This window comes from Triturus cristatus, chromosome 11 (genome assembly GCF_964204655.1).
Source record: "Triturus cristatus chromosome 11, aTriCri1.1, whole genome shotgun sequence".
NCBI lineage: Eukaryota > Metazoa > Chordata > Amphibia > Caudata > Salamandridae > Triturus > Triturus cristatus.
The window spans coordinates 1064221161-1064245161 of record NC_140594.1 but is presented as its reverse complement, the minus strand read 5'-3'; the positions used below and the strand labels follow the sequence as shown (position 1 = coordinate 1064245161).

Below are 24001 nucleotides of genomic sequence, written 5' to 3'. Positions count from 1 at the left end.
ATTATCTCTCGGATACTCCGGTGCGGTGGGAGGTGCTAATCGGGTGGCGTGGCTGGGGGCTGTTGTGTAGGTGAAGTGGACGATTGCATGGTCTGTCCAGGTGACCTTGGTCGTGTGGCTGTATTTGACCCTGTTGCTGCTGGTGAAGATGGGATCTAGTGTATGTCCAGCGATGTACGTGGGGCCGGTGACTATCTGGGTAAGGCCGATGTTGTTAATTTTCTTTTTTTTAATGTATTTTATTGAATTTTCATTCCAACAATATACAGTCTGATACAGGAGTCAAAGGTGCACATCAGTCTACTTATCAGTTAGCGTGAAATAGTAACCCATCAATGCTTCCGCACCCCAGGAAAGGGAGCAGGTATAAAAGCCCTCCAGTTCAGATTGCATTATATACATACAATAATAGTGATACCAGACTAAATAAGGGTTCATCACTGGTTTTTACCCTAAAGACTCGATTGTGACACTAGATCCATGTATAATGACAGAAAACAAACACAACCACCCCCCCACCTTCCTCCTATCCCACCCGTATCCCCCGGTGTGTCCTATTCTGTAGCTATTCAGTCAAAGTCTGTACAACAGTTGTACCAACATTGTGCAACATTAGCATGTAAGGACCAGTGTTGTCCATCGCTCCCTCAGATGTCTACATTACCAATCCTACGTGAACCACCGCCAAGTCAATAGCATACATTGAACTCAAGGTGAAACCGTTTGTATACCCAGTGACAAGCTTTCAGCTCAGTCCGCCCCTGGTGCTTGCAGCAGCCCTACTAGTGCCTCCCAGGCCCTGGAAGCCTCCATTACTTTATCTCCTTGGGCTCGCCTTGCAAGTTGAAACCTGACTGTGCTTTCGCTCGTTGCCCATTTAATAATTTCCGTTTTCCATCTCTGGACTCTGGGGCCTCGTGCGGCCTTCCAGTGCGCCATGGTATCCCTCTTGGCCAACAATAACCCCAAATCCAAAAACTTGCTTGTTACCTTCGTCTTGGGCGTGTGAGGGAACCAGTGAAGCAAACAGGTGCCGATATCAGGCGTTATCTGACGTTCTGTAACCTAACAAAGCAACGTAACTACGTCCTCCCAATATGTGCCTAGTTGTGGGCAGTCCCACAGCATATGTCTAAACTCCGCCCCTTCCAGGTTACAACGTGGGCATTTGGCAGTGTCGGTATTAAAAGGTTTGTTGGTCCTGGCGGGAGTGAGGTATGCCCTATGTAGTATAAAGAAGTGGATCAGTTGGAAGCGGGCATTTCTAGTGCTTTTCCACGCCCTTCTAACTATCTGAGCCCATGTTTTCTCAGGGATCTCCTTACCCAGATCCAATTCCCACTTCTGCAGCAGTTCCCTCAATGGTGTCATCCCCTCGCCAATCACCCGCCTACATAAGCATGTAACTGCCTTAAAGGTCCCTGCCACCATCACTACATACTGACACGCCATGGACGTCTGCGGTTCTGATAACCCCTCCTGCCAGTGTCGTTGTATTGCTGAAACCAGAGCCGAATGAAGCAAGAAATCCCAGCGAGGGAGGCTATATCTGTCCTGTAATGCCAGGAAGGGGAGGAGGGCGCCATCTTCATATAAGTCTCCCACAACTTGTATTCCCAAAGTCTCCCACTCAGATAGAGCAGCCCAATCCCCCCATGCCGAAACACAATGCACATAGCCAAAGGTATCTCCACGGGCATAGGGCGATTAATCTTGGCTCTGCGCTGGCTCCGATTCCAACATAACCTCATCGTCCGCGCCTCACCAGAAAGCGTCCCAAGTCGCAACGGCTGCTGGAGTGGAGGACAATACGTGCCTGGGAAGTCCCTTACCATCTCGGTCGTCTGGGCCCCGAAACTCTAGCGCCACTGCCTGGGTAAGCCATTGCATCTGGGCCGCTAGGTAGTACGTTTCAAAATCAGGAACCGCCAGTCCCCCGTCGGCCCTGGGACGCATCAAGGTTTGAAGTGCGACCCACCTCCTACCAGCCGCCCATATAAAACCCCCAACCATAGACCGGATCTGGGTAAAGAACGACCCCGGGACCCAAATTGGCAATGTCCTAAAATAATACAGCAGCCGGGGAAGCGCCACCATCTTCAACAGTGCTACTCATTGCCATCCAAGAGGTCAGCAGGCGTATGGTAGATATTAGTACCAAGATAAGTCAGACATCGATATTCCCATCGTATCCTGTTAGTATGGGATGGGCCCTCACTCGTCGGGAACAAACAGGTCTTCGTCCAGTTCACCCCGAGTCCTGAAATCCTTCCGAAGTCCCGAAGTAGGCTCGTCGCTCCGTCTAGGGCGTCCGTCGTGTCAACTAGAAACATAAGTATATCATCCGCATAGAGTGATATGTACTGCACATCACCGCGCACGTCAAGACCAACATATTGCCGCCCCAGTCTGGCTTGGGCCGCTAATGGCTCTATGGCCAGTGCAAAAAACTAAGGGGAAAGCGGGCACCCCTGTCGTGTCCCGCGGCCTACTGCGCAAGTGGAGGAGACCAAAGTTCCCGTCCGAATTAGGGCTTTAGCTGATTTGTATAAGATCTCTGTCCAAGCCACAAAGGCATCTCCAAGGCCGAACATTCGCATAACTTGAAACAAGTATGGCCATTCCAAGCTATCAAACGCCTTTTCAATATCCACCGATAGAATGGCAGCGGAGGCAGAAGCACAAGAGTCCTCCCCCAATATTCGAAGAAGGTGCCACATATTAGTAGCAGTGTTGGAATAAACCCTGCTTGATCTCTATGGACCAGGTGGACCACATGTGGGAGTAGTCGCGATGCAAGAATTCTACTCAGAATGTTATAATCTGTGGTGAGCATGGACAAGGGACGATAGGCTTTCTTATCGGAGGGACGCTTCCCGGGCTTCAATAATGGGATAATGACAGCCCCACGGGTGGAAGCCGGCAATACGCCAGCCTTTTTTGCCTCGTTGAATACAACCAGCAACTTAGGGGCCAATAAATCAACATATGTCGGGTAAAACTCTATCGGTAACCCATCCGTTCCTGGTGTTTTTGTTTTTGTGCGCCATATGCTTAATAGCACTCAGAATTTCCCCCAGCGTTATCTCTTGCCCGAGTAAGTCAGCCTGTGACTTTTCCAGCTGAGGCAGTTCTGTGTCAGTCAGGAATTCTTCTATAGCGTCCCCAGCAATCTCTAGTTTACTCCTATATAACTCTGCGTAATACTCCAAAAGCAAATCATTAATCCCCTGTTGGGTGTAGACTGGATCCCCCGTCGGGCTATCTAGTTCTAGTATGGGCATCCCTCGGCGGGCCGGGTTAGCCAGCTAGGCCAACAGTGTGCTCGCCTTATCTTGCTCTGCATGCGCGCGTGCTAAATATTTCCTATGATCGAAACGGCGCAACCTCTCGACCTGTACTGCCACTGCCTCTCTAGCATCGGATACCTCCCTTTGCTCGTCAGGACACTCAGGGAGGGCTTTTTCCGCTGTACGCAATGGCTGTTCTGCAGAATCTACGTCCCGTAATAATGTCTTCTGTACTCCCACCATATTAGCTATACATAGTCCCCTCACCACAACCTTAAAAGCGTCCCAATCCACTGCTGCTGATGACGCTGTAACCTCGTTTTCAGTAAAATATTGGGTGATTCCTGTCTCAGTCTCTCCGCGAAAGACGAGGTCCTCCAAGGCTTCTGGGCGCAGTCTCCAAGTCGGAATCACAGGGTGCTCGTGAACCCAATGAAATCTCAACAATAATGGATTATGGTCTGATAGTGTCCTCGCAAGATATTCGCTGTGTCCCACCTTAGTATGCAAGTCCGGTGTGCATAAAATCGCATCTAAACGCATATGCAGCGCCGAGAAAAAGGAGTAAACACGCTCACCAGGATGCTGTGCTCGCCAAGTGTCTACCAGACCCCACCTAGTCTGCCAATCTCGTCTGGCTCTAGAGACCCTGTGTATGGGCGTTTCAGGCAGTGGAGGGTGAGACCGGTCCATAAGCGTATCAGTTATAGAATTAAAATCTCCCCCCATGACCGATTCAGTGAGATAGGGGGCTACTTTCCAAGACAAGTGGTTAAAAAAAAGCCGGCTGATCCGTGTTGGGGGCATAGATACTGCCTAGTACAACATCACGGCCATTAAGGCGGCCTGCCACTACCACAAATCACCCCTCTCGGTCCACTAGGTGTCGAGTAGGCTGAAAGGGGACTCCCGCTCTAACCCAAATCAGTGTTCCCCGGGCGAAAGCGGAATATATTGTACCGAAGATCTGCCCTCTCCAATGGTGCTGCAGGGCCACATCCTCGGTGTGAGTGATGCGTGTTTCTTGGAGAAAAGCAATGTGAACCCCCCTCCGCAGCAGGTAAGCATGTACTTTATTTCAGCACAACATGGTATGGATCCCTCTGACATTCCAGGACATGCACTTCAAGTCAAGTAACGTCCCCATGCTACAATCGTAATCCTATAACCAAGAGCGCTTTCCAGCAGGACACACCGGTGGTCCCAACTACCCCCATAACAAACACATGAATCCCCCCAACATCCCCACCCCAGAACAGGTACTAAAACACTAGTTCCCATCCAAACTAAAAAACAGACTATATCCTCTAATAGATACAGAGGATCAAAACAAAAAGAGGGGAGGCAGCCGCGAACCAAGAAGAATGGAGCAACAACGCGGTCACTAAATAACGCCATACCCCAAATAATAACCGAGCCCGACCCTCGGGGCTCACATCACTGAGAGAGCCGTCTCGTTCCAATTCTCAAACATCTCAATACCGCTTGTTGCTACCATCATACCTCCAGTCCAGCTATTATGGTGCAAGCAAGGAAGGATAGAGGAAGAAGAGAAAAAGGAATCAGCCTACTACAGAAGGTCTCAAGTATTGAAACCTACAGAAATTATAATCAGATAATCTCATCAGCTGTTCCCGGTGTGACATGCGGCAGAGCGACACTGTCCACTTCAGTCCTATCAGAGTCAGATTCCATCGATCTTTTCTCCGACTCTGTGTCCGCTACCGATGGGGAGAGATTTGCCTGAAACATGTCCGACACTGCCTGGAGTGCAGCCGATCTCTCCTTCTCCGTTTGGGATGACGTGGGCCCCTGTAGCATAGTTCGGCGACGCCTTACACGTTTTGATCTTCGAGGTTGCTGTCCTTCCACTGGTGGTCTCACGCGGCGCCCCGCCTCTCCATTGCCAGCTCGGTAGGACTCCAGCCAGGACCATGCTTCCTCTGGGTTCTCACAGAAGTACGTGTTTTCGTCCAGAATTATCCGCAGATGCACGGGAAACATCAGCGAATATTGTAGGCCTTCATCCCACAGTGCCTTCTTAACCGCCAAGAAAGAGGCTCGACGGCATTGTACCTCAAGGGTGTAGTCAGGGAATAATGACACTCTATTTTCCACCTTTTAGGGGCCGAGGAGCGAGCTTTCTGCAGTAGGAAGTCCCAGTCTTTATAGTGTAGCAAGCGGGCCACCACTGGTCTAGGAGGCCTTCCGGGTGCCAGTGGGCGAGCTGGAACCCTATGTGCTCTTTCCAGGGTATAACACTGGGTTAGGCCCTCAGGGGCCACCTCAGATCGTAGCCAGCCCTCCAAGTAGTCAATCATATTGGCCCCTTCTACTCCTTCCGGCAGACCCACCACCCTTATGTTGTTCCGGCGGTTGCGGCCTTCAGCGTCCTCAGCTCTCCGTTCCAATGCCTGAAGTCTGTGTGTGACATCCCCCATCTGGGCCACCAGTGTCTTTTGGGTCGGTTCTAGAGCCTCCAGGGTCACCTCCGTCTGCTTCACGCGGTCAGCCAGTTTGGTGTGTTCCGTCCGAATTAGGCCCAGCCCCACTGCCACATTTCCGATATCCTGCTGAAGGGCATCCCTAGTGTCTGTGATGGCCTTCAGAATTTGTGCCACTTGTTGTTGCATCAAGGACTCTGGTTGTGGTTTAGGAGAATCCTGCTTCCCGTGGTCTGCCGCTGCATCCTCAGAGTGCGGGGGAACACCCCCTAGCTTTTCTCGCGGTTTCCCCATGATCTGCGGGCCTCAGAGCTTCTAGCCGACCGTCCAGCTAGTCCCTGCTCCCACTCAGACAGGCTTGTGAGTTCCTGATTATGCCTGTGAGGTGCGGGCCCCTCACCAGACTGAGTCCAATACTGAGAGTCCACCCAAGGGCAGAAGGCAAAGGCCCGCTCCTCTGCTGGTCAATGGCCCACGGCTTGCATCATTCCCCATAGTCCCATCTATAAGAGTATGCCCCCAATCCCTCCAGTGAGCTATGTTGGTGCCCTCAGTCAGCACCGCTCCACTAGGGGTCCATTCCGCCACTCCAGTTAGTATGTGCTAATAGTCTATTAGCTGAAGCGGTGACCTCCGCAGCAGCTAGTCCGCCTCCCCAGCCAGGTCCCAGCTCAGTAGTTGCTCTCACCTCTGGGGCAGCAAAAAGTACGTCCGGGTGTCCGCTGCCGTCCTAGCTCACAGCCCCGAAGCCTTCACAGTCTCCGCGGTAGTCGCCGCTGCCCCGCTGCGCTGTCACAAGAGGTGCAGGGTAACTCCCACATCTGCCCCGACTCCGCGGGCCCTCTAATGCATCAGGGCCTGCCGCAGCGTGGAAAATCGCCTCCAGCCGCCACCAGATTCAGTTACCGTCCCGATCCGGCAGTCCCTAAATGGCGGCAAGGTCCGTTCACAATGTGTCAATCGGGGGCAGCAATCCAGTACCTCGATGAGGAGGTCGCTCCAAACGCCTCCAGGAATCAGACCTGCGGCAGAGAGCCCAGGCCACCGCTCCGGTCACCCTCATCAGCTCGGCCAAGCGCAGAGAATGCAGATCTCCTCCATAGGCAATACAATCCCCTCAGAGGGCAGCGTTCAGCAGAGCTCACCGCAACCGGCGCTCAATGGGTGCCTCCAAGCCCACAGGTAAGGAGAGCGATTCTCGCTCTGAGGAATTTCACCAGGGTCGGAGCAGCAGTCCCATCAGTTTCTCAATCGTTGATAGTGTTATCGCAGAACAGCCACGGCTGGCGCCATTTTGTAGAGCGCTGTCCGAGCTCTCCACTTCGCTCGGGTCTCACAACCCAACGGGAGGTCGATCGCACTCAGGATCGCGGCCCGCAGGTCCCCGGGCCAGTGTTGACAGGGTCAAGCCCTCGATCTCCGTCCGACGGCTCTCAATGCAGGATAAGCGGCGGGGTCGGCGCGGAGCTCCGGGCTCATGCGTGCACCTCCATCTGCTCCATAGCCACACCCCAAGGCCGGTGTTGTTCATGCTGTCCAGAAGGTTGACGGTGTTGCTGTTGTCAGAGCCTTTGAGTTGGAAATTGAGGTCTCCGAGAAATATGTAGTGTTTGATGTTGATGGCTTGTGGGGCGATAAAAATCTGGGATGGTGTTGCGGAAGTCAGGGCGGGGTCCTGGAGGGCTGTAAGCAAGGGTGCCCTTGATGGTAGTTTTGCCGTCTATTCTAAGCTAGAAGTTGAGGTGTTCCATGATCGAGGTGTTGTCGTCTGTGGCAGTGGTGCAGTGGATGGATTCCCAGTGGATGATGGCAATTCCGCCTCCGTGTTTGTTGATGCGGTTGCAGTGAACAATCTTGTACTGAGGAATGTGTCTATGGCTGTATTGGGTGCGGAGACAGAGTTGAGCCAGTCTTGGAATGGACAAAGATGTCTGGGGTGAAGGCTGTGATGGTGTCTCATATCGCGGCCGTGTGCTTGCGGAGGCATCGGGTGTTGAGCAGGAGGCAGTGGAGTTGACAGGACGGAGTCGTTGCTGGTGGGTTGGTGGCACTAGGGTGCGCTGCTGTGCCAGTGTAGCAGGAGAAGGGGCAGTGGCTACAGGTGAAGGGTCCAGCTGTCGAGCGTGGTGATGTGCAGCAGCATTTCTTGTTACGGGGTCTGGAGTTTAAGGCGGTGAGATCGGCTCTGAAGTTGCGGTGGATGGTGGGAGACCCAGGGATTCAGCATGTATGAGAATCATCCAGTTCTGCCAGCGGTTTTTAGCACTTTCCCGTTTGCACTGGTGATTAAATTGGATGTGCAAACATCTCCAAACTGCCTTTTAATAATACCAGTTTACACTGCTATGTGAACACGATATTGCACATTTCGTTAGTAGTTGTGTTTGGGGAACAGGTTCTGAAAGGTGGCATCAAAGGAAACAGTAAAAGATACTCCTTCTATGTCATGTAACGTTATAATTACTGTAATATCACATTAACTGCATTTTTACAGTACCATTTCTTTCTATGCATGAATGAACATTTCTGATATCTGCATGGTGATAGTAAGATAGAGAGAGTGACAAGTGTGTGAGTGATTAAGTGGCGTGGTGAGTGTGAGTATGAATAAGTATACGAGACTGGAATCAAACGTAATTAAGTGAGAGAGTGGCTGCAGATGGAAAGTTAGTGAACAACAAATAAATAGTGAAGAGAATGTCTGAGATAAAAAGCAATAGGGCAGAGAGAGCGAGGGAGTGACTGAATGTGAGCAAATATTGGCTCAGCATGAAAAATTGAGTGTAAGATTGGAGGAGTCTGAATGAAAACGAGTTTTGGAAGGGAGATCCAACAGTGGACCATGGTGGAATGGAAAGAGAGAAGGGAGAAAGAGAAAGAGAACAAGAATTGTATGGCAGAGTAAGTGATAGGTATTCTGTTGACTAGTACCTCATGAGACACACACGTATAAGCGACAACTAAAATTTATAGCATATTTTACATGTAAGTGCAGTAAATTAAGGCCAGAAATTCTGTGGTACATTATCTGTTTGACAGGCATTCAGCGGCACATGAAAAAAGGCAAACAAAATAACTGTGGGCATCTCCCTAGAAACATCAGCATAGCAGACCCACAGATAGTCACACCACATAAGCAATAGCCCTACTTTCTTCCTGTATGTATTCTGATGGACGTTTCTCTACTGTTTCTCCGTTGTTATTGTCATAAATATTAATTCTCCTTCCACAAAATGTACTGGGTAATATTTCTTCTGCATGAGTTCCCACGGTCAAAATTGATGCTGCATTCCTGTTTTTTAGATAGCCATAATTTCTAATTTACCATCTACATGTTCTACAGAGCATCTGATGAGTAACAGTTTTTGAGAGTATTGAAAAATGTGAATGAGTTTATGAACGCCTATTGATAAGTCTTGAAAGTAGTTTGCTTTTTAGCTGAGATACAGGCACATGCATCAAAGGAAAAACCGGTCGCAAACGGCCAGATTCTCAGAATCTGCCCCTTTGCGACCGGTATTTTTGCATTTGGGATGTATCATCCCAAATGCAAAAATCGCAATTTAAGGAATCTCTAAATTCCGATTACTTAATTGCGATTGCATTTAAGGAATCCCAAAGTGAGCTTCCTTAAATGCAATGCATGAAAGTAAAAAAATTAGCGATTTTGCTAATAGGGGGAGCAAATTACCATGAAGTTGAACTTCATGGTAATTTGCAAAAACTTTGAAAAATGCACTTTTGTGCATTTTTCAAAGTTTCATGTTGCGCACACACATGCCCTTAGGGCATGTGTGTGTGCAACATATGTGCACAGATCAATTTCAGGGGTGCAATAGGGTGTCATTTTGACACCCTTGCACCCTTGAAACTGCATGAGCAATTTGCGAGTACCTAGTGGTACTCGCAAATTGCTCATGCAATCTCCAATTCATTCCTATGGGCCTGGAGGCCCATAGGAATGAATGGGACGGCATTCCTTAATTGCGACTCACAATTTGGGAGTCGCAATTAAGGAATGTGTAGGAATCTCTATCTTTATAGCGATTCCTACATGCATAGGCTTTTGCAATTCCTTAATTGCGATTCCTTAATAATCGCAATTAAGGAATAGCAAAAGCCTACGTTGATGCATGTGCCAGATAGTTTGAAAATATGCTCTAAAATGTATAATGTAATACCATTTTATTTAAGTCATCACATAGAGTAGTGTATTGCATGCTCACATAATGTCTTACCTCAAGATGATGCTGCCTACTCAGCAGGACCAAGAATCTTGGTATTGTCCAATCCCTGCATCCAGCAGCGCTGTTGGCAGGATCCTGAAAAAAATTTGGCCCCTTCTCTTTATTTATTGATTTATTTCTCCACATGAAAACTGTGATTAGCTGTAAATCAGAAGGGACCAGTAGTGGAATATGGAGATGCAGTAGAATTGATGGTTTTTATAGGAGTCAACTTCTCGTTGAAGTTGTACATGTCAATGTTTTCTGTGCATGAAAAGCAATCACATTGACAGATGATATGTTCTACTTGGTAGAGTATCTGGTCCTGATTCATTTCTCATCCCTGCAGCGGAACAGTATCGGCATCGGCACCGAAAACCCTAGCGATGTCTTCCGGTTCCTGGTGGAGGAACGTACACAGTGCTGTCAGTCCAGGAAGGTCCGATACACACAGAGGGTGGACTACATGATGCAGTTACCCGTGGCTTTGGAGGCAGCCACAAACAGAGGTAGAGATATAAATGTCTGTGGCATTCTCCTATAGGGGTCTTGGCTTCCTCGGTTCTCCGCACTGGTAGGTTTGTAGGTGTGATGGCATTAATGGCACTTATGACTTATTTTTAAATACAAGCTCTTCGATACTAATTGGGTAATAAAAAAAAATCAACACCAGATCATTAGCGCTTCGACTCAAGATACCTTTGTGCCATAAGATCATTACATTTGCAGAGTTGGGTCTTTTTGATTAAGCTGGAGTCAAAATGAACTTCTTTTTTGTCCAAGTCTTGTGGAAAATGTACATTCTTATCTTTGCGGTTTCTTTAACCCCTGTTTTCTCTTAAATGGCTTTCTTGTGCCAAGTTTGTAAAAACTGAAAACATGAAATGAAGAAAAAGATGGTATGTGTACGTATTGGGAGGCTTCAAAATGACCTGATTTATACAGCCATTTTCTTTTCTCCCTACATAGCTGCAGCAGAAGTTTGTTATTTAATCACAGGGCAGGTCCTCTGCAGAGCAGGATTAAAACTCTAGATATAGGCAGTAGCGGCTGACACAGAAAAATACTGGCGAGTCGTGGGGGTGGGGGACGAGGAGGTCAGCGGGAAGAACGTGGGGGGAGCGAGGGGTGGTTAATGATAAAAATAAAGAAATCTACCACTTACCTGATGCTGCCGGCTGCCTCACTCTCCTCTGCTGCAGTTCCTGTCCCCCAAGTCCCTGGGCAGCATCACGACTCCCATTCAATCCCCGCGAGGGCAGTGTGGGGATTGGCCTGAGTTTGGCTGGTTTGATGCTCCACTCAGGACACACAGTCTGTGCTGTTTCTCCTACCCAGCTGTTCTATACAGCCGAGTTGGAGAAACCTAAGTGCACGTGTGTGTGTTTAGTTGGCCTAAGACGGCCGGCCAAACACACGTGCGCACTTAGAAGTGCACAAATCAATCCTCCACCCCCCTTCCGTGCCCCAGGCTCCCCCTGTCCTGCACACGCAAATGCGGTCGCAAAACACTGGCAATTTACCGCTCTCTTCAAGAGGGTGGTAATGCATTCGCAAATGGGAAGGGGTCCTCGGGCGACCCCTTCCCCTTTGCAAATGCCAGAGAAAATCTTTTTTAGGGGCAGCCAGTGGTCCCAGGGACCACTAGCCGCCCTTAAAAAATGAAACGAAAACGTTTCATTTTTCTTTTTTTTAAATGCATCCCGTTTTTCTTTAAGGAAAATGGGCTGAATTTTTTTTCAAAACTGCTTTATTTAAAAGCAGTCCCAGACAAGGAGGTCTGATGAGCCCAGCAGGCCACCATACCTGGGAAGGCCAGCCATTCCCAATGGGGTCTCAAATTGCGAATCATGAGGCATGCAATTTGCGACCCCATTGGGAATCGCAAACAGTGTCTCTGACACTGTTGCACATCCCAATTTGCGACTCGCAAATTGCGAGTTGCAATTGTGACGCAATTTGCGAGTTGCCAATTGGGTGGCTGTACATCTGGCCCTTGTTCTTTAGGTAGTCTTTAGGTAGGTTGCAAATTTTGGCCACAATCACACGTATGATGGCCTGCGAAAATCTATCACCGTGTCTCTGATAGATTTTCGATAAAGCACGCTTAAAAAAAACAACAACAACCAAGCCTGTGATAGATTTTCAATAAAGCAAGCTTTTTTTTTATCAAGCCCGTAATCCTTGAAGGAAGCAGGTCTACGTTTGAAAAAGTTAGCATTTTTTTAAAAGTTTGTTTAAGCATTGGCAATGGTCCTGCAGATGACTGCCTACACTTCAATAAACTTTCCATTTGCATTCACACTGGGAAGGAGCCTGAAGGGGGCTTGGAGGAGTCAGTACATTTTCAATGTTTGGTGACAGGATTTCGGGCCCAAAACATTGATGCATTTGATACCGATTCAGTATTTGAAAGGGACGCTCACTCACTTCTCTCCCATATAGCGAATCGCTATCCATTCGGAATCCCAGTTTTGGAGTTGAAAAAACATTTCTGACTCCTAATATGTGATTCGTACATAGGAAGAGGCATTTTAACCGTCACAGAGCCCGAATTGGTGCATTTGCGATCATTAAGATGCTTAGCACTGGGCCTTCGCTTTGGAATTCCAACAGTGCCCTGGTATTTGTATGTTGGCCCTGTGCTCACCTAGTGATTCTAATTATTTATGGAGAGAGGATGTGGCCTAACGGCTAGGGCAGTTGACCTCGAAGCTGGGGAACCGGGTTCGAGTCTTGGCATTCTGTGATTCTGCGCAAATCACTTAATCTCCCCATGCCTAACAAAAATGAATGTGTCCGTCTGTAACGTATCTGCAGGGCTGGACTGGGAACCAAAACTGGCCCTGGCAAAGACCTTGGCCTGCCCCCCTGGGAGCGGCCGAGCTGTTTTCCAGGGCTGGTTTCGGCCTAATTTGTTACAGGGGCCGATTTAAACGGCCCTGTAACAGAAACGGCCCTCAGGGTCCTAAAATCGGCCCCTACCCTGGCGGCCCACCGGGAAAAAGCCCAGTGCCTGCTACGGCCAGTCCGGCCTTGCGTATCTGGTGCTCATGTAAAGCGCTCTGATACCCCCGGGTCTAGTTCGCTCTATATAAAACACCCCCCAAACAATTCATAATTTCTGGAAACACTATTGAAAGGTTCTAGTGAGTCATGATATCATGGTATATCAGTGGAAACATGCAAGAACGCAGCATACAATTTACCATTTGATGGAGTAAATAACATACTCAGCCACTGGTGTCTCTCACTTTTGAACAGACGAACTCATCGCTCATGAAGTGAAAAGAAAAGAAGCGGAGTCGGCGAAAAGGCCTCCGCCGGAGCTGGTCCGGGCAAGGGTCCCATTCAGCGCCTGTCTGCAGGCCTTCTCAGAGCCAGACAATGTGGATGACTTCTGGAGCAGTGCCCTGCAGGCCAAGTCTGCAGGTATCAAGTGAGTTACTCTTTGTCTAACTTTTCTTCAAAACGTTGATTTGTTGAGCTAAAATGATCTAGTTTACAGTTGAAGCTAGTTTGGGAAATCGCGTTTAATGATGCTTTAGTGAATTGATTATTTACATAAATCCAGGGAAGATGCATAACATATTAAGTTGGAACTTTGTTACTAAATGCTCAAAAAGTATAATTTATTCATACATTGCCTGTTGCCAAACTGAAAGTACAAGGACAGAGTAACGATTTGATTGAAATAAATTAAAAATAGATAATGATCACTGATGAAATAGATGTAATGGGAAAACTCTAGGGTAATAAGATTACCACTAGGCGTGACTGTTATGAAGGCCTGTATGTTCTGTAGAAGAGAATTACAAAGTTTAGAAATATCAAGGAAAAATAGAGTAAAGGAGAAGGGGTGCTTAGTGAAGGAAATGAGAATAAAGGAAAAGAAGAGAAAGACAATAGAGTACTTGAGATGGGAGTTCCTCCCTTTTCAAAAGTGTTGAGTATAAACTTATCACACCATAGTCATGCACAACTGATTAGGGTAAAACCATGGATAATCCTGTATTGGCAAGGAGCATAAGAACTTGACAAGGTGATCAAAGACTACATTTGGGAAAATATGTCAAGAAAGTGGCAACTGAGATAATGAGTCACTGATCACAAAATTTAAGAAGCTACAAGTGTGAGAACTAGAAGATAAAATATTGATTCATGAATGAGACGTGGAGTTGAGGGTAGATTATTAGGTTGAACAAGCTTGATAGAGAAGTCCAATAAACATCATTGAACCGTGTTCTACAGGGAGACAGAGTAGAGTTTGAGTAGACAGGTTAGTGGCAGAAATCCAAGAAATTAATTTATTCTGTGGAAGCAGAAAGAATGATTGAGGCAAGTGTCTTAGATGTAAGAAATCTGAGATTGAAAGGAGAGCTGAAAATTCCAGGTTTAGCTTGACTTAATAATGGGTGCAGGTGGGTCCCTGGGATGAGGAGGAAGGAGCTTGGAGGAAGATGGTGTGCTGCATGAGGTGGCTGTAGCACTTCTCCGCAGCTCTCGTCTGCGCTAACTCAGACACCGAAGGCGATTCACACCACTGGAAGGTTGAAGGTTAGATATAAGGGACTGCTGTGGTTTCTGTAGAGGAGGCTGCTTTGCCTTCTTTTGATTTATAGATATGTGACCGTGTGAAGGATCTGGCCATCGGCAGAGGAGCTCTTCAAGAAAGGAGCTGCCTCCCCTGCAGCGATACGTAGCGGCTTCAGCCCGCGGCTGAGGTGTCCTGTTCAAGCATGTGGACTCCGAATGGCGGTATTCACCACACTCGGTAAATACCACACACTTAAATACCCCACCCTATTCTGCACAACTTGTAATCAAGGTCATAGACCATGTAATCATGTGAATGGGGTTGTACCGGCTGTGTTTCACATGCCTTTTCAACCCATAATTTTTGTTTTAAGGGAATGGCATTTGCATATAGAGCAAATCTCTATCCATATGGTTAAGAGAAGAACATCATAAGAGACAATGCCACACAAATGGGATTCAAAGGAACTTTTGATCCACATTTCTCTTGTTGGATCTTGTCAGAAAGTTGTAGGTGCATTCCGGGGCTGCTCTTATATTCAGCTGTTGTTCTTAGTGGCCACATTTTCATTTGGGGTCAGGTAGACAGTGTAAAGAGCTCCTCTCAGTAGAGTGCAGGTACAAATGTGTTTTATTCCAATGAAGAGAACTGTTGGGAGCTAGCCACAGGCCAGGTGGCGATCAGGTTAGGGTTCGCCAGTGGTTGTAAGTGCTACCCTTCGTTTGGCCTTTAGTACTCAGTCACTGTCCTTATGTTGTCCCTATCAGAGGCCATGAAGGCAGCCTTGTGGAGCAAGAAGCAAAAGGATCATGAATGCTTTCTGCATTTTTCATTCCATACATTTCCCCATGGTCCTCAGGAGCTGATAGGTGCCTATTGAGAGGATTAGGGTAAAACAAGGGATCAACCTGGTGATATTAGAGGGGAGCGGTGTGGCGCAGTGGCCAGGGCAGCTGACTTCGGAGCACAGGGCTCACGGTTCGATTCCCGGCTCCAGCGGCAGGTCAGCTCAGCACCATGTGACTCTGGGCAATAGCTCACTTAATTTCCACGATGGCCGCTAGCGCCTTGAGACCCGTAGGGGTGAGTAGTTTGCGCTTTACAAATACCGTATTTACGATTTTTTATAATTTTTTGGCCCTTGCACAAAACCCTGTTTGCTCAGGAGTTAGATTTCCAAGTCGTGTGAAGTAACTACACCCTGTAATTACTGGATGTGAACAACTATGCATATAGCTTAGCTTGTTTTTATTTTATCAATGAAGAAGACAGAACAACAGTAAAGAAAACTACAGAATAAGGTTTTTTGCCGTTGTGTGATTGAAAACTATTTTGATGTCCAGTTAACTATTTCCTTGATCATTGCAGCTGCACTGGGTTCGTCTGGTCTAATTTTAGGCAGTTCTGCCAGTCATGGCACACTCTTTAGCGTCCTGCCCCAGCAGACTTAAACATGCGCCAGTAGGGAAATTAGTTGGTATTGGTTTTGTACAATAAAAATGAAGAGATTTAGCATGTAAATCATGCACATATTTCCAAGAGGCTTTGCAATCACAAATTAAAAGTATGCAGGGGAATACGGTAGGCAGGGCCGGCTTGAGCACTGGTGGCTCCCGGTGTGACATTCCTTGTTGGCGCCCCTCTGTAACCTCCTTTTTCATGGATTCCCTCACTACCCCCTCTCCAAGAGTGCTCCTCATAGCCCTTCTCTCACATGTATGTAATTTATTTTATATGTGTCAGTGCACTTTATACTACACACATTATACAGAGACAATGTATCATACAATTGTGTAAATTGTTGGATCGGAAATATTGCACAAGACAATGAGGACCGCAATGTGTAGGTATTACATGTCATCCATAATGGTAGTCAGTATATTTCTAGAGTACTTGATCTGGAGAAGCACAAACTCAGGATAGATTTAAAACATAAAACAATTGTTGAAGTTGGCTGTACTTATAAGAATGTATTTCTACCTAAACAAATCATTTGTAACAATGAAATACTGGGGCGCAAGACATAAGGCTATAAACCTATGCATTGCAGTTTGTCTGCAGTTCTTTGACACCAGTTCATAGCCCACTGCCCTATATTAGAAACATTGTAACTTATAAACTGCAAATTCTAAAAGGATCTCTGTGCCAAAAGCTGTAACCCACTGAGCTGTCTACATAAAACAAAGTTATGTGATCTTCATGTTACATGTACTTTGCAGCAGGTAGTTTAACCATCTGCCCTACTTTATGATGAGTCAAAACTGCCACTAGACAAATCTCAGATTTCTTCAGCAGGTACATTAATCACTAGAATTATCTTGACATTTTTATTACTGCCTGAAAATTGCTGCACACTCAAGGAACTCCCCAGAAAGTGCTGTTTATCCTGTAGGACATTTTAAGATGATGCACCCATTGAGCTCCACTCCCAGTGCAGCGTCACTAGAACCACCGTACTAATGCCGGCGCAGATGGTAGGGCATTTCAGGGAAGGTTCTTGTAGCCAATGAAAGTAAGCAACTGAGATTAGTTGAGAAACGGAAGAATGCCCTTCTCTGTAAAATTCCCAATGCAACATACAACCAATGTGATACCGTGGAGTTAATCTCTTTATATTACTCGAGAGCCTGAAATCCCTTTTTAAAACCCTGTATCTACTTTTCTTATTACAGTACAGTTATGATATCACTAGTCACTTTTAATAGGAATACGACGTAACTACTCATCTTTAATATAGAATTCTAACTTGCTGGTGTGGGCATAACAGTTGTTAAAGATTCTTAACCCCTTCTGTGCCACGCCCTTTCCCCCTCCTGTGCCGGGCGTTTTATTAGTGGGTGGGGTTCATGACGAGATAGTCTCGTCATGGGCACAGCGCGACCGTGCTCCATGACGAGACTATCTCGTCATGGGCACTGAAGAGGTTAAACATGAGTCAGAAGGGTTTTTAACAATGGGTATAGACCATGGAAGAAGGGGTATAATGCTATTAGAACATTTAACCAATTGTGGGTAGAATGTTCTAAATGAAAGAGAAGGGAACAGAAAGACACCAAGAAAAATTGTGTATTGTATTCTGAATTGAAGACATTTCTTATGAACAGCAGGCTGCATGATCAAGTAATATTGTTGGGCTGGATGAACCTACCCAAGTAATGGAATTGATCGACTCTTAAGTCACAACAAGCATTTTTTCCGTAAACTAGAGGTGTCTCACGATCTTTCCAGATTATAAATGGTTAGGATGCCTTCAAAGTAAGCCTTACAGCAATACCTAATTGTATCCTTATTTTCTTTTTTTATCAACTTTTGTTTTTAAATTTGTACCAGGATTCTGCTTTGCCAAGAATCAGGAATCGTGCCATTGTACCACACAGATTCAAGTACTTGATGGCTCCCCTTTGTCCAGAATTGGCAATGTATTTTCAATACAGTTGCCGGTTCTCCATTTGGTCCCAGTCCATTGGACCATTTTACCCTAGGAATTAGTTCCTCTGGCGGAAATTTCAAATTTACTGACTTGCACGGACTCTCTTGGCCTAGGTCTCAACTGGAACCTGCCCATTACAAGAATTGAAAGATGCATCTTCCAGTCAATTTCACTCCTAGCAAGATGTTGATTTGAATGTGCAGTGCCATACTTCTCTGCCAGTTGGGGCCAGAGCTGTTTTCTGGTTTTGGTTTTTCAGACTTCAAAGAGTCAGCACAATTTCTGTTGCTAAAATTCCTCCATGGCCAGGTTGATTGACGTTTGTTAAGTTTCCTGTGGTATTCCTTCCAATTCGTTTGGTAAGCCACAAAGATCCTTAAAGACTTCCCCTAAACTATGAAATAAATTACATTTTAATGCCCTGTCAGTAAACTAAACTTTTTTGTGGCTTATAGATTTCGTCACACATTTAACACTCTGAAATTCCTCTGCAGATCAGTTCAGAACAAATTGCACAAAGTGAAATATAGATGATCTCAAGTCAAAAGTGAAGGACCAGTTGTGTGAACTTTCAAGACTATCAATTGACCAATCGATTACGTTGTTTCTCTGCACTTCTCTCATGGTACATACATTAACGAGAGGAGGAGGAGTCCGTTTAGAAGTATAGTACTTTACTGATTGAGAGAGATGGTAGGAAAGAAAAACAATTCTTTATTTTCTACTCCTCAACCCACCCGGATAAAGGGAGATTGATTCATTTGTAATCGAATGTTTATCCTGAAGGCAGATAGTCATCTAGCATGTTGATCCCCACTTAAGCTACGATATAAGGTCTTGAGCTTCAAGGATTGTAGCTGGTGTAAGAGCCATATACCCCGTTAATATATTTAGTGGGAAGAAATTTAATGAAAATACACCCACACAATTGATCAAAAATTGAGAGACAATCATCACCGTGCAGTTCAAGAAGATGGCATGTAAGATCCCTAGTCACCAAAATCAATTTGTTATGGACGTCATCCATAACTGTATAGAGAATCTCGACCAAGAACCACATTGCGTGGTCACGAGAACCCTTTACGAGTTCAAATTAGGTACCACAGATTGTAAATTTAACTAAGATACCTTTATTAGTTAGCAGAGTGAAACAAACTATAAATGCATTTTGTGTGCAATACACCAGGACTTTTACTTTAAGGCCACTGGCTATATGACCAATAGTTACTCAACCCCACTTGGTCTTTACTTCAAAGACTGCACACACATTTAATGAATATTCAACTTTATACCAGGTTTCTGTAAAAAAAAATGTAGATCGAAGCAAGGAAGAAAAGTTGCTACTGAATGTTCATTCAACTGCTTTTTAGGTCCAAGGGGGCAAAGTGAGTAAATTCTGATTGATAGTGTGTTCATAAGCCTGCATTCATCCTCCCGACAGGGTTGTTTGAGGTATAGCTCTCCTCTACTTAATTAAGAATATGTAACTTTACAACACATACCATTACAACGCATGCTGTTACAATGCAAACTTTTACTCCAACTTTCTGTTGGGGGGGGGGCGCTGGAAGTTGGAATAGATTAATTTTCTATTCCAACTCCAGTGTGTGCAACAGTAGGGAAGGTGTTTGAATTAAATCCAACACCTTCTACACACTGCTGCACACCTTTTGCGTTTCAATAGCATGCGATGTAATGGCATGCATTGTAATGGTTGCGTTGTTAAGGTTGTTTCCCCTTAAATAACAACTAATGCATTCAGAGCTTTCAACTGATTAACCCATAGCTCTCCTGAGTCCTTCTTGAGTTCTTGACTAGAGTATTTTGCCAATTTTATTGACCTAAATAGGTTGGTCAAAGTTACCACTAGCCTTGCTGGCATCAGCAGCAGTTCCCTGCTGAACACTCCCAAATGTTACATTCAATAAGCACTTAGGGCCTCATTATGATGGCGGGTGGACCACCACCACTGTAGGAATTAGGATGTCCCTTTCGAACAGCCATTTCATAGCGGTCCCACCGCCATGAAAAGGCAGACAAAAACGGACCTTGGGGGCCCCAAGCAGATCCTCTGTCCCCCATGGGCCACTGTTCAGTGACCCTGGGGGCACATTCAGTGCCTCTCCACACATCCATGCACTGTGTGCCAGGCACCACATGGTGCCTGGCACACAGTGCATGGATGTGCACAAAGTGTATTTTTCTATTGCGTCATGCGCTGCGGCCATTTTCCTGAGCCGCAGCACAAGCCACAGTGGAAAAAGGCACTTTATGACCGCCTGCACAGTGGTCTCATCCTAATATGGCAGGTGGGTCCGCCGACTTATTGTCGGACGGTCGCCTGCCCGATACGATGGTTGGTGGTCTGGCCGACCACCATCGTAATGAGGGCCAAGGTGTTGAAATTCTTAGGTGTACTATGGTATACTTAAACTAGTTTGTACATGCTATACAGGTGGTGTAAATTCTGGCACTTGTATCTTGGGATCCCTCCTTTGCTTCAATACATCCATCTTGACATATTGATGAAGAGGTGAATTCTTTTAGCAACAGCAAAGAAAGAAAGACATTGATACGGTTCCCTTTGTTCAGATACTTGTGATTTCCTTTGTAAATAAGCATGGGTGTAAATTAGTAACTTAGTAGAAGGAATATTCCTAGGCACGCCGTTGTGAGGATTCAGGTTTAAGGAAAGTGATTTACGGCTTTTGAGAAAACTGGATGCGTTCTGCCCAAATTTAACCAGCTCTATATGTTTGCCCAGGGGATTTTTAATAAGAACGGTCAAGTAATAGATTTGGGTGAAAGCTGGGGTCAATTCTTTTAAGCAGATTAACAAGATGAACCATCCTATACACAGCATAGTTCACTGAAATACCCTCATCCGAACAGTCTTTATTGTTTACTAGAGCAGTATTCCAAAATGGAATATATAAAACTTCAATTGCCACTTAAATGCACCTCCCACTGCTTCTAAGGGAGAGTTCCTATTCTCCTAATGGCACTATATTGAACAATTCACCCCCCCCCCACCTATTTCATTCTCATGGCATTATGTCACCTTGCAAACACCATGCCTGTATAAAGCTTTGGCTCTTTGCCTTGTGCTTTTTTATGGTCCTGAAAAGCTTTAAGAATTATGACCATCTTGCAGTGCACAGTTGGAAGTACATTATTGTCTGGACAGTATTGATTGATATCATCGTCAATAATGCACCATCATAAAAAAAAGCTTCCTCGACTCACATATTTTTCAGTGACTCTAAATAAAAGCAAGAATAAATGTGGGATAAAGTACCCCCTGCCTTACATTATAAGGATATTGCAAGTCACCGAGGTGTTCCATGACCAAATATAAGAACGAGGCCGAGGGCTGAGCTCCTATGTAGGATTGTGGAAGTCCTCTGTGACCTGCACTATCCTTTTCATGTACGGCAGGGAGTACTTTATTCCTATGATACATGGCCACAGCATCACCTTTCCCATAAACCACTTAAATCCTTGGTGCATAGCTATTTCATATGAAATGGAGTAGCACTACACGAAGACTAAAAATAGAGCCTCTAGTGCAAAATGAAACACATCAAAAAAAGCTGTTAGGTATTTGCTACAAAACGATATTAGAATCAGTTTTTTTTTAAAAAGGCGCAGCAGCTGGTAATGTGTTCAAACACGCAGAAGGATTCAAACTTTTCTATAATTACCTAAGGAGTGCACAAAAATAAACATGTTGCCATAAAAATCTCCTTTCTGTTTGTCACTGTCTAGCTAGAAAAACAGCTGCTTTATTATGCTTCATGACCTGACCTGCCTTTCCCCTTGGCTGCTGGCAGCAGGCATTATGATTTCACAACACAACTGTAATAAGGTATTTGAAGTGTGACGCCAAAGTACGACTCCATACACCGAAACAGCTTGTGCGAATATTAATTATTTATTAATTAACAGCTGAGGAAACGGTGACAGGAACAGAAAGATACAAGCACGCACGCTTGCCGCAGGGGAAAGGTGACGATCCACGGTGACGTGTACTAAATACCTCCCCCACATTCCATCATGACGTGAGCGTGTGTAGCCAATCAGATTACAGGTTAGCTTGGTGTAATCTGATTGGTTGGACACTGATGACCATCTGTGGGATACAACATCTCCCTTTCATAACATTTTAACACTTCAAACTTAGTTAAGTAGTAGAACCTTTTTTTTACAGACTGGACCCAAAGTGCCTTAATACACAATAAAGTCTTTGCATATCCTTGGAAAACGCGAAATTCTTCCAGAAGATGTGCTAGTGCTCTCATCTTGACTATTTCCCAATGCCTCACTTCCTGGCATCTTGCCTGTGCTCTGGACTTCAACATTCGCATCACTCGTTGACTGTGTTTCACCTTGCGATGCATCACATCTACCATCCTCAGATGCAACATCTGACCTAGGATACATCAAAGTGCGGGTGACATCACTCTCTCTGACTGAATCATCATGCTCCATCTTCTTCCATTGCTTTGATCTTAACTCTTTCTGCTTTTCTCCAAAATTATACCATACACTACTTTGATCATTATCTGCACCCACTCTTCTTTCTTTGATAATTAGATCTTTCTGCATGTCTTTAATCTTAATTATATCTGACTTGTGTCTCCATCCAAAATCTTGCAATAGCACTGAACTGTTTGACACATCTATAACTTCTTGTGGCTCATAAAATTTTGTCTCTCCTTTATATTTTACAAATGGTTTCTTGAGCAAAACCCAGTCTCCAATGACGATGTCCTTTATGATTGCTCTGTGAACTTTATCATGGTACACCTTGGACTTAAGTTGTTGGTCTACAATCCTGTCCTTTACCTTAAGCTCAGAATCTTTCACCTCAATACCCTTCATTTCTCCATCCTTTTGCAAACTGAACTTTGGTGAGATAGATGACATGCATTGTCTGCCTCTCATAAGGAAAAACGGTGAATACCCCGTCACACCATTAGTTGTGGCGTTGTATGCCTTGACTCTTTCTCTAATGAACTCCTGTACTGGATAACCTGCTGCCAACGCCATCTGTATACTTTCCTTCAAGAATCTATTCACCCTTTCCACCTGACCATTAGATTTTGGTGAATAATTAGGTGTTTTTTCTTGCGCAATCTCATTTTGTTTCAAAAACTTCACCATTTTTTCTGACACTAATTGTTTACCATTATCCAATACCAATATTTTCGGTAAACCTTCTATAGCAAAACAAGCTTCCAAAAATTGAATTACCCCTTCAGAGTCAATTTTTGATACAAATTTGAAATAGATCCATTTGCTATAATAATCGCTCAAAACAATCAAAAATTTGGCATCATTTTCTAAAACATGTAATGGACCAGCAAAATCAATAGCCACTTTAACCCATGGTGCATTTGGAATTTGTACTAATTGCATTTCTTGCACCCGCGTCTTCCAGTGCTTGTCTGATCTAAGGCAAATTACACAATTATCAACAAACATGTTGACATCAGCATCTAACCCCGGCCACCAATAATGCTCCTTTAACAACTTTTTTGTCATGGTAGATCCCAAATGGCTTTTGTGTGCTTGTTCAATCAACTTCCTTCTTATTTTTGTTGGCGGAACTAATGCATCTCCCCTTAAGACAAAACCGCTGTCAATACATAGTTCATTTGCAACCTGAAAATATGTCTTGAGATCTGAAGACAGATTTCTGATTGGTGGCCAATTGTTTACAATATAGTTTTTTACCTTTAACAACACTGGATCGTTGTCAATGTTTTCCAACCACTCTGCCTTATTTCCCACCTTTAAATCATCGTCAACATTTTTTATGCAAGACACAACCCATTCTGTGTTTTCATCCACTCTTGGTTCAGAAATATCAGTCTGCTCTCACATTGCTCTTACCTGCAATATGACTTATTGTAAATGTGTATTCCTGAAGCTTAGCCAATAGTCTTACCAATCTGGCAGACAAATTTCCATTTCCTCTACCGTAGCCATCCATTAAAAATGTTAATGGCTTATGATCCGTAACAAGCTCAAATTGCTTTCCCCACAAATACATTTTCAACTTTTCTACT

The 24001-nt window shown here is 45.3% G+C and overlaps 1 protein-coding gene across 2 annotated transcripts in view; it reads left to right on the top strand.

Moving 5' to 3' along the window:
* Window positions 1-24001, top strand: part of USP13 (ubiquitin specific peptidase 13) — a 324868-nt gene that overhangs the window by 214353 nt on the left and 86514 nt on the right. For both annotated transcript variants that reach the window (XM_085635387.1, XM_085635386.1), the window contains exons 12-13: window positions 10310-10469; window positions 13225-13399. In XM_085635387.1, coding sequence (XP_085491513.1) covers window positions 10310-10469; window positions 13225-13399 — 335 coding nt within the window. The remainder of the gene's footprint in view (window positions 1-10309; window positions 10470-13224; window positions 13400-24001) is intronic.